The sequence below is a fragment of the Eurosta solidaginis genome, chromosome 1 (genome assembly GCF_040869045.1).
Source record: "Eurosta solidaginis isolate ZX-2024a chromosome 1, ASM4086904v1, whole genome shotgun sequence".
NCBI lineage: Eukaryota > Metazoa > Arthropoda > Insecta > Diptera > Tephritidae > Eurosta > Eurosta solidaginis.
Window position 1 is genome coordinate 391,740,628 of NC_090319.1, and position 11,111 is coordinate 391,751,738.

Genomic DNA, 11,111 nt, shown 5'->3' on the forward strand with positions numbered 1-11,111 from the left:
ATATTCTAAGGATCACAACCATTGATCTGCATTGAATATGACAGCAGTGATGACGAAGATATGACCACTTAAACAGTCAATGGACCGTGCCCACTTCTGCAAGTAACGTACATATAGGTACTGTGTACACAGATCTTCGCACCGTCAAAAATATCTCAACTTAGGTATCCGCCATCATCATCATGAATTGGCGCTTAACCGCCTAGGCGATTTTGGCCGTTTCGTAACAAATAACACCAGCTTTCCCTGTTTCGCGGTAAGAGGTCTCTCCCTTCCACTACTTTCAAACTGCGGCTTCGACTGAAGTACTTTCTTGGCCGGAGCGTCCTCATGCACTTGTTGGAAAAAGTTATCCTTCGGTTCGGGATGTACACCCCTTGAAGAAAATTTGGGTACAGTATACTCAAGCCACCAATTTGGCAACATTGTCAACGAAGCATCAACAGTTCCGCAAGTAACATATAAGTATTACATTATGTATACATAGTATGAATGGGAATAACTTTTGAAAATTAACACCCTACTTATAAATTTATGAATTTGAACTGTCATTTTCTGAGCTTGAAATGTAATTTTCTGAACATGAATTGTAATAATATAAACTTGAAATGAAAATTCGGAACTTGATTTGTAATTTTCTGTTAGGTTAGGTTAGGTTGAACTGGCCGGTCCATGAGGACCTCACATAGACTGATTGAGTCCGTAGTGTTACCAGAAGTTTGTTTTAACGAACAAACTGAAAAACCCTATCAAAAACCAGGACCTACGTTATAAAATAACTCCGTCCTCTTGGCAAATACTAGAAGCTTCCTAGGACTTAAGCCACTTGCTGCTTCTAGATCTGACAGCTGTATCACTCCTAATAGCTGGAGTCTTAACCTGGCAAGGGCAGGACATGAGCAGAAAACGTGCTCGATCGTTTCCTCCTCCAACCCGCACTTCCTACATCTGCTATCACTGATCAAGCCTAATTTGAAGGCATGTGACGCCAGAAGGCAGTGTCCAGTCAGAATACCCGTCATGAGTCCACAATCCTCTCTTTTTAATGATATAAGCAACTTTGTTAGTCTAAGGTTGTAAGACCTACACATAATCTTCGACACTTTACAGCCCCGCGCTTGAACCCACGCCTTTCCCGATTGGTCGATCATGTACACCCCTCACCTTCGCTTAATCTCGCCCAGTCTAATTGGGACGTCTACGGAGCAAGCTTCAAGGGATGCGCCCTCTTTAGCTAGTTCATCCGCTTTTTCATTCCTATCTATTCCCATATGCCCTGGGACCCAATATAGATGTATGCTTCTCCCTGTCCCGATTCTCTCCAGAGACTGTTTACACTCTAACACGCATTTAGATGCTATGCTATGCGACATTATTGCCTTAATTGCTGCTTGACTGTCAATATAAAAGTTAACACGGTTCCAGCTTAAGCTATTCTCTTCCAGGGTTTCTACTGCTTTGGTTACGGCTTATATTTCCGCTTGGAAAACGCCACAGTAATCCGGCATCCAGATCAGCACAGTATACCGCAGACCCTACTCCTTCCACTCCTTTGGAACCATCTGTGTACATATGTATCGCCTCGTCCGCCATTGGCGCACCCTTGCGCCAACCATCCACCTCTATTGTGGCCTTAAGATCTCCCTCGAAGCGCAGATAGGGAATCAGGTAGTCTGTTCGTCTTGTGATTGATGACGCTATACTACTATGGCCATATGATCGGCGCTCAAGCTGCCCCGAGGCACCGAGCCTGATTGCAGCTGTTAATGCTATGTTCTTCGCTACCAGGTCTACAGGTGGAATGTGCAGAATAGCATACAGTGCAGCCGTCGGGGTTGTTTTCAGGGATCGCGTAATGCTAAGCATCGATAGTCTGCATACCCCCTCTAATTTTTTGAGGTATGTTGTTTTTTGTGTGGCCTTCCACCAAACAAGAACTCCATAGTATAGAATAGGGCTTACACTCGCTGTAAAAACCCAATGAGAAAGAGAGGGCGATAAGCCCCACGTACACCCCAGCATTCTTTTACATGCATAAAGTGCCTTGAGGCCTTCTTCACCCTCTCCTCCACGTTGAGCTTCCATGACAGCTTACTGTCTAGGATGATTCCTAGATATTTTGTGCAAGGTTTCTCCTGTAAGGTTACCCCTCCTAACTTAGGCCTGGTCCAATTTGGGACCTTGTACCTCTTTGTAAACAAGACCATATCCATCTTCTCTGCGTTGACTTTCAACCCGAATTAGATTCCCAGGTATGAAAGAGAGGTGATAGCACCCCTCCCTGAGGCGTGCCCCGGTTCACTGATTTCGTGGCCTCGTACAATCCCTATTGTGGCCTTAAGATCTCCCTCGAAGCGCAGATAGGGAATCAGGTAGTCAAGTCCGCTCCTCCCCACGCATTGTGGTGCGCATTTGCATCTGCGCCTATCACCAACCGCCCTTTGCGCCCTTCGTCCTATACTATCCTCTTGGAACCGTCGCAACATGGGCCATGTAGTAGGACGCCAGGATAAATGCCTGCTTATTATTTTGCTCAACGGCCACCACTACGTCCTCAGTAGTATAATTAGGCAGTATATATGTATGCAGCTGTTTCCTTACCATTACTACAGCTCGCATCCTTCTTTCCGTTTGCGCGTAGTAAACGCCAAACCCGCGCGCTATAAGTTCAGAAATCTTTCCTCCCGATGAGAGCCATGGCTCCTGGATCAGCGCCACGTCAAACGAACCTTCCTCAAGGGTTTAGAGGAGCTCGCTCGACGCCACTTTACTGTGTTGGAGGTGTATCTGTAGGACTCGCAGCACCATTGGGCTGTTTGTCCCCTTCCAGCACCTTCGTCGTACTCCCCTTGCCCTTTTGGTTTAGAGTATTCGAGGGCCCCTTCAGCCTCTCGTAACTGTTATGCCGAGTGTTCCTCTGTGCAAGTCACAGCACAATTAGGAGGTTGGTCCTCTTCTAACACCTTCTTGGTGACGTCGGCAACCTCCACCTGTCTTTTTTTTCTTAGGCCTTTGAAGTCCTTTTCGACTTCGCCCACCTCTAGAGTGTTAGGATTTTTATCCTCGGGACTTCTTTTCTTAAGTCGTATGTAAATTTTGCCAGTGCCAAATGACATTTTGCCAAGCTGCGTGTACAATATATCCTCCGCCTGCTTGTTTATTTGGAAGATGTAACTGACCTTCCTCCGTAGGCCGGGATACCTTCCAATCCTGTGTCGGTATGGTGGGATTCTGATTCTGCAGAAGTCGCCGTGTATCCTCCGACTTCATCACGCATGGTATCCATACCTTAACTTTTGGTACCGTGGGGATTTGCGCTTTATCCACCAACTCAAACCGCGCGTTCGTGCCTTGCCTTTGGGGGTTTGGAACCACTTCCTCCAGCCACCGCAAGCTCGCAATGTTGTCGCACGCTATCATCTTCACACCATTATACCATCCCCCCGAATCAAAGGTTGGAAGGGGCTTACTTGGTTGTTCTCGCATCATCTTAAGCATTAAGCAAATAAGCTCCTTTCTACAGATCTCCACCTTTCAGTAGTCATCTTTCCGAAAGGACTGCTACGATCAACCAGCGCCACAGTCAGTGACTGCTTTGCCACGTCACTCATCTTCTCGGGAAAAGCCGGAGTCTTAGTTTTATCTCCCTTTGGCACCTCCGAGAAAGCCGGAGTCTTAGCGTTAACTCCCTTTAGCACCTCCGAGAAAGCCGGAGTTTTAGCGTTATCTCCCTTTGGCTTATCTCCTACTTCCGTAGTTGGAAATTCCCTCTGACTCGCAGCTTTCGAGGTAGTTGCTACCTCGCTATTGGGGCCCATCTGTCTTACAGCGTTGGGCCTACTAGTCTTGTCTATGCGACTGCCCTGTCGCCTTCCGCCGAACGTTGCCTCTTCATTCTGCCATTCGACGCTTCTTCCTCCTCGTAGCGGTTACAGAACCGAGCGTTTCTCGCAGCAAACCTTTCGAATTGCCTTCGACCTACTTCTACCGCCTCATGCGCCCATTCCAAGCGCTCGATCTCCAATTCCGTTGGGTCGACCACTGCTCCCAAGCGTTGTACAATTCTTAGTGCTGCACGGTACTGCGAGAGAGCTCTTTTACTTTCTCTGCTCCGTACCCTTCTCCACTCTTCTACTCCGTTTTCATTTGTGTGCTTCTCCAACACGGAGTTCATTGAATCAGCACTACTCTCGCTCCCCGAATCCAACGCATCGCTTAATGCGTATTTGCCGTCCTTGCCTTGCGACTCAGTCCTCTTATCATCGTCCTTATTAGAATTAGGTAATGAGTCGTTCATCTTGGTCGTACGACCACCTGCCCGACAAAGCGAGCTCAGCGGTCCAGTATTATATACGGGGAAAGAACCGTACGCCACAGCAGTGCTCTTACTGTGGTAAGGCCATCAATACTTCCCGAAATGGCCCGGTATCGGGAAGGCTTCTTTCGAATACAGCCGAATTTATCCCCTAGGCACGGTCCGCATAACACCCTGGATTAGGGGGTTGGCTGTTCTTGGTCACCGACATCCCGCCGCCCTCCTATGAGGCCAAAAGGTGTAGATGCCAGTCCTAAACAGCTCCGCCTCATAGTCGGGCGCTATGGAGTTCTGCTAAGCCCTCACACCAACGACAAGGTGCCTACCCCAGTGAGGGTAAAACTCGTTCAATATCGGGAGGTGTCCAACGATGCGCTTAGGACTCAGGACAACGAATCCGCGAAGCGGAAATTGTAAATTATATTTCTTTTGCAAACAAAACCGAAAATTTTCATGTGGTACTTTTGATGATTTTTGGGTACCCTCAAAAAAAAACTGTGGGTAAACGTGTTTTGCGTGGGTTTAGTTTTAATAATTTTTTTATTTTTTTATAATCGTGGCCGAAGGCCGCCAATGTAGAAAGGTGTTCTGCGCAGAAACACTATGGACCCCCCCCCCCCCCCCCCCCTCCCTGAAATATCTTTTGACAAAAATAACATTTTTAATGGGTTTTAAGAGACATTAAAAATCTTCGTAAGTTATGGCTCAATTTTAACTTGGATATTTAAAAACGTTTTAGTAAAATTTTCATTTTTCAAGAATTTATCTGGAAATGAATGGCAGCAAAATAAAAACACTGGGAATCCAAAAAATTTTTTACCTTCAATATTGCGTTCGGGACTTAACTCATCCCCAAAGATCCATTTGAATGGAACAAATCTCACTAAGCTTCACTTTTATTGGCATTCAATTGGTTATTTACACACGAAGCATTAAATTAATTAACTGTTGCATAATTTGAAAAGGTTTTGCATTATATACAAAACTGCAACTTTTTTATATTGTTACTGATTTTAAGCCGCGCATCTAAATTAAATTCATAAAAGAATTAATCATTTAAGAAATATGTTAAGGTTCTCACTTAACATTTATAATTAATCTTTAAGTTTTCTTTTGGATTCATCTGATTTCTGTTTTAGCTCCTTCGCTTTTTTCTCTGCTTCAATACGTGCTGCTTCAGCTGCTCTTTTTTCCGCTTCTTTTCGTTCCGCAGCAGCAGCCAATTCCTTATCATCCCAATCTGCCATGGATTTTTCTCGTTTCAGCCAGGAGTGTGTTGTATCGGATTTGAATGCTAGAAAGAAATGTATACATTCATAAATCAAATGATAAAACGCTATAGTCATGCTCGTCATGAACTTAAGAATAGGCGCTGGTAAGTTCGTAATAAAACACGCTGTATATATTATATAATTTTAAATATAAGGATTGAGCCGGAGAGAGGTTTAGTCATATAACCGACCGGGCTACGGATAATAGCATAAAAAACCGCGGTATTCGGTTCCTCATGGAACTTGGGGGTGGGGAGGGAGGGATGGCCTGAAGGTTTAATTTTGCCATATAAATCGTTCCCGAGATGGTCGGGCTAGCACCTTTATGATGCTGTGTTGCCGGAGCGTACCGGATCTGTATACGGCAAAGGACCATCACATCGATAACACTCCCCAAAGCCTTCGGAGAGCAACCTTATCGCAACAACAACAACAACAACAACGAATATTCGGTACTACATTTTAAAAATTTCAACAAAATCCTCTGAAAGCATTCCTGCTATAGAAATTTGTTGCGAAAAGAACCATCTTTGTGGAAATTGTAGTTCGTAATCAGCACCTTGAATAAATGGGACGAATTTGAATAGTAGGGCATAACAAATCCGGTTATAGGTCCCATGATGACTATGAAGTATTAATAATTTTCTTTTTTAAGGACAAAGTCATCACATTTAATTACGGGTAGGATATTTCGCATTCTTACATGCTCCACATATTTATATCAATTATAGATAAGTAGGATGACAAGGTTTCACCTATACCATCTGATTATCATATCTTTCTTAACATTTCTGAACATAGTCACTCAAACCTCCCTTATGCTAGCGGAGGCGTTTTTACTTATATACTTAACAAATTCTTCTATTTGTATGTATCGTCGGTCCCATGGCAGACTAGGACGTTTCGAATTCCCATGGAAGACTAACAGGGTTCATGTCCAGTCTTCCACTGGAATTAGAAATATGCTAATCTGCCATTGGACCGACGATACATACATAAAGAAGTATTTGTTTAGTTTTCTATGCGTGTAAATATATTTCCATCAGCCTGCTGTTTGAAGGGATCACAGAGTTTCGAAAAATGATAATGTTTATATACTTTATGCTTACTTTGTATAAACCACTTGATGCCCAGCTGCATTTCTTCAATTATTTCTTTTGATGTATACATTATTTCGTTTTGAATTGCTTGGTTAAAACTTGCTGCATCAAAAGCAGCTGAATACAGTGAATTTCGATCGTGGTTAAGCGCACGTTGTGGAAATTTAGCCAACGTTTGAGCTAACTCTACAGATTTGATTAACGATTGACCGGACTCTACAACACGATTAACAATACCCATAGATAGTGCTTCGTCCGCACACACTTGCCGTCCAGTCAGTATTAAATCCAAAGCCCTCGAAAATCCAATTAATGCTGGTAAGCGAGCTGTGCCTCCGTCAATCACAGGCACGCCGAAACGTCGGTTAAAAAATCCCAAAACTGCAGTCTCCTCCATTACTCGCAAATCGCACATAAGTGCCAATTCCAAACCATTAGCGATACAATAGCCGCTAATGCCGCATACTACTGGTTTCTGTATTTGGCGTCGAGTAGGACCCACTGATCCTTCGTGTGCCATTAATATATCTATACTAACTTGTTCTCCACCATCTTTGCCGAGCTCAAGAATATCGTAACCGGCAGAAAACGATCCACCAATACCGTATAAAACTGCAACCGGAGATGTTTCATCAGCCTCAAATGCAGTGAAAGCTTCACAAAGCTGTGTGGCAGTAGCTGCATTAATTGCATTTCGTACTTGAGGTCTATTTATGCCTATCAAAGTGATGTTTTTGTCTTTGTCAACAATAATATTCTTCGCAGTTTCCACATCTTATAAATTTAAGTCAAAGCGTTAATACAAATCTTATGTCATATTAAAACCTATTGAGCTTACCCTTTTCCTCCTTTTTCAACAAGTAATTCGTACTGCAAATGCTCCTTGGTCCAATGGTTTGTATATCTGATGATGGAAAATGTATAAGACCACTTTTGCTGAGAGTGTTGACAAATCGCCTCATCATTTTAATTATTTAGTTCAATATTTCTAATGAAAATTAAGGGAAAGTGGCTTGCATCAAATCTTGCATACAAATTAGGAAGTTTAGGCCAATTGCCGCACGATGACGACATAAATCAGCTGAAACTTCGAAATGACATATGACGACATAGCCAGGGCTGTCGCTTTCACCTATCTCTATTAAATTTGGTAAGTTTTTCGCCGCTGGTAGAATGGTCGAGCCACTCGAATTTGTAGATTTATTTTAAGGCGAATTAAACTTCCCTAACCCTAATGCCATAGTGATAACCATACCCATTTCCATACCCATCATTGTGAATGATGACAAAGTGTGTTATCTTATCTGTCAACTGCCTGACAGGCTGTTCAATATGGCTACTTTTCAGCGCTTTGACAGGCTCTTCAGTATGGCGGCGCCTATCTTCAGCGGGTGGTAGAAAGAGATACAGAATGAGACAGCGATGGTCAAATACTAATCAGGTGATCCAATCACTTTGGAATTTTGACGTCTATGCAGAAGAGATCACACTTTGTCATCATTCACAATGATAACCATCTCCAATATGATCGATTAATGATGCCTTAACCTAAAAATCGTGAAAATTTCATAAAAAAAGAAGGAAACGCAAAAAATTACTAACATATTCCACAAAAATAAGTCTCTTAGTCACAACGTATCCAAAAGAATGAATAAAATCTACAAAAAGTTATTAAATTCACCAACTCAAATATTTTTAGGTTATGGATATGGCGATAAACCAAAAACCAATTAATCGATTACATTGATTTCCATAAGGTAGGTTCGATCAGCTGTTCTATCTGGTTATGGTTATATGGTTATAAATCACCATTAATTGGCCTTTTTATACAACGAGATTATCTTTATTTTTGTACTTATTTTCTAATCGGTACACTACAAGACGGAGGTAACTAGTTCACCCACACATTCAAAGTTTTTTCGCTCTCCACTAACACATCGACGTTTCATGCTGTCATCGAAATGACAGTTCATTAATTAATCCGGGAAACTTTGAAACGGAGAAAAAATAGCATTGTTTACAACCATGGTTCAATTATGTACAGGTTGGCTCATCTCATCAGCTGATTTTATTTATGTCATTGCATGGTCGAAGGGATTGTCAAAAGGAGATGGCAAACTCAAAATGAAACCAACACATTGGCAACATTTTACTTACACATACAAAAACTGCTAAGTTTTATGTTTCCATTCCATACCATTCGCACCAATACCAATACACACATTTTGACAATTTGAACAGACATATTTTGTTGCTTTACAGATGAGCCAACTCGTATATAGTTGAACCATGGTTTACAACGAATAATATCTTGTGCTTTTAGTTGTGACATGTGACGCAAATTAAAAATTTTGTTGCAGAGAACACCTCTTTGCGTTGGCGGCCTTCGTCCAAAATAATATTAAGTTAATTTTAGTTGTGACATGTGACGGAAATTAAAAATTTTGTTGCAGAGACCATCTTTTTGCGTTGGCGGCCTTCGCCCAAAATAATATTAGGGGTAACGTTTTACAAGACGGTGCACCACCTAATTTAAAAATATCAAATAATCGACCCCTCAACTAGAATATTACTTAAAAACGGAGCTCGAGGCGCGTCTTTTGATTCCTCGTTTGATAATTTTTGATAAAAATTAGGTGGTAAGACGGTGCATCGTTACCATATTAAGTTGTATAGAATCGACGGAATGGCCTACAAGGTTTCATGTCATACTGATTTAGCTCCCGATATGGTCGGGCTAGTACCTTAATTGGGTAATAGTCTAGTTGAGGGGTCGACTACTAATACTCTACCAAAAATATCGAGAGAGGTGTCAAAAGACGCGTATTAATCTCGAGAACAATAATCCGAAGGCGGAAAAGAAAAATTGTATCTGCCCGGAGATATTTGCAGTTGAAGTTGGCGATTTTCATGTGGTTGTTGCTGTGGTTGTACCCACCAAAAAAATTGTGCATCACCGTGGCAAAATTGTGTCATTTCGGGACTAATTCGGCATCATTTGGGGTACCTTCCGGCAATTCTAGATGGTTTTCGGGATCCGTCCGGGGTCCCGTCAGGTCATTTCGGAACTTTTTCTCGACTAATACAGGATCATTTGGTGATTTAGGTGATCTTTTGAAGACCTTTCTGGCATCATTTCTGGATGGTTTTTGGTATCCGTTCGGGATCCCATCGGGGTCATTTGGGCACTTTTTCAGGATCATTTAGGGTCCCTTTTGGCATCATTTCTGGATGGGTTTCGGAATTCGTCCGGGATCCCGTCGTGGTAATTTCGATATCATTTGGGGTACCTTCTGACGTCATTTGCAGATGGTTTTCGGGATCCGTCCGGGGTCATTTCGATACTTTTTCGCGACTAATACGGGAACATTTGGAAACCCTTTGTTGTTGTTGTTGTAGCAGTGCTTCGCCCCACCTAACAGACGCGACCGATCACAAACTGTCATCAATATCCTCTAACGGGAGTCCAAGGAAACTTGCTGTTTCAACAGGGGTGGACCATAGGGAAAGGGGTGTTAGAGGCGTTGGTTCCACATTACAATTAAAGAGATGGTTGGTGTCATGTGGGGACACATTGCAAGCGGGGCATACATTTAGTATCTCGGGGTTGATTCTGGATATATAAGAGTTTAACCTGTTACAGTATCCAGAACGAAGTTGAGCCAGAGTGACACGCGTTTCCCTGGGGAGTATGCGTTCCTCTTCCGCAAGTTTTGGATACTTTACTTTGAGTACTGGGTTCACCGGGCAATTCCCGGCATAAAGGTCCGACGCCTGTTTGTGGAGTTCACCAAGGACCTGCTTGTGTTTTCTCGCTTCATACGGCTGTGTTCTCAGATGCCGTATTTCCTCAAAATGCTTACGGAGATGACTCCTTAAGCCCCTAGGCGGTGCTGGCTCGTCAATCAGATGTCTGTTGGGATGCCCAGGTTTCTGGGTATTCAACAGGAACTGTTTGGTCAGCATCTCGTTTCTTTCCCTGATGGGGAGTATTCTCGCCTCATTATGTAGATGGTGTTCTGGGGACATAAGAAGACAGCCCGTGGCAATTCTGAGAGCAGTATTTTGGCAGGCCTGTAGCTTCTTCCAGTGGGTAATTTTTAGGCTTGGCGACCATATGGGTGACGCGTAGCACGTAATCGGCTGGCTAATTGCTTTGTATGTAGTCATGAGCGTTTCTTTATCTTTTCCCCAGGTACTGCCAGCAAGGGATTTGAGGATTTTGTTACGGCTCTGAATTCTCGGAACAATTGCGGCTGCGTGCTCACCAAAATGTAGATCCTGATCAAACGTCACACCCAAGATTTTGGGGTGTAGGACAGTCGGTAGCGTAGAGCCATCGACGTGGATGTTCAAAATGGTCGACATTTGGGACGTCCATGTTGTAAATAAGGTCGCGGAAGATTTAGTCGGTGATAATGCCAG

The 11,111-nt window shown here is 43.1% G+C and overlaps 1 protein-coding gene across 1 annotated transcript; it reads right to left on the bottom strand.

Annotated features, from left to right (window-relative positions):
• Nucleotides 1-5,178: 5,178 nt before the first annotated feature.
• Nucleotides 5,179-7,900, bottom strand: LOC137245644 (probable enoyl-CoA hydratase echA8). Its single transcript, XM_067776634.1, has 3 exons — nt 7,525-7,900; nt 6,696-7,460; nt 5,179-5,609 (listed from the first exon to the last, which is right to left on the bottom strand). The coding sequence occupies exons 1-3, from the start codon at nt 7,649-7,651 to the stop codon at nt 5,410-5,412; spliced, it is 1,092 nt and encodes a 363-aa protein (XP_067632735.1). The 5' UTR covers nt 7,652-7,900; the 3' UTR covers nt 5,179-5,409.
• Between the last annotated feature and the right edge of the window lie 3,211 nt (nt 7,901-11,111).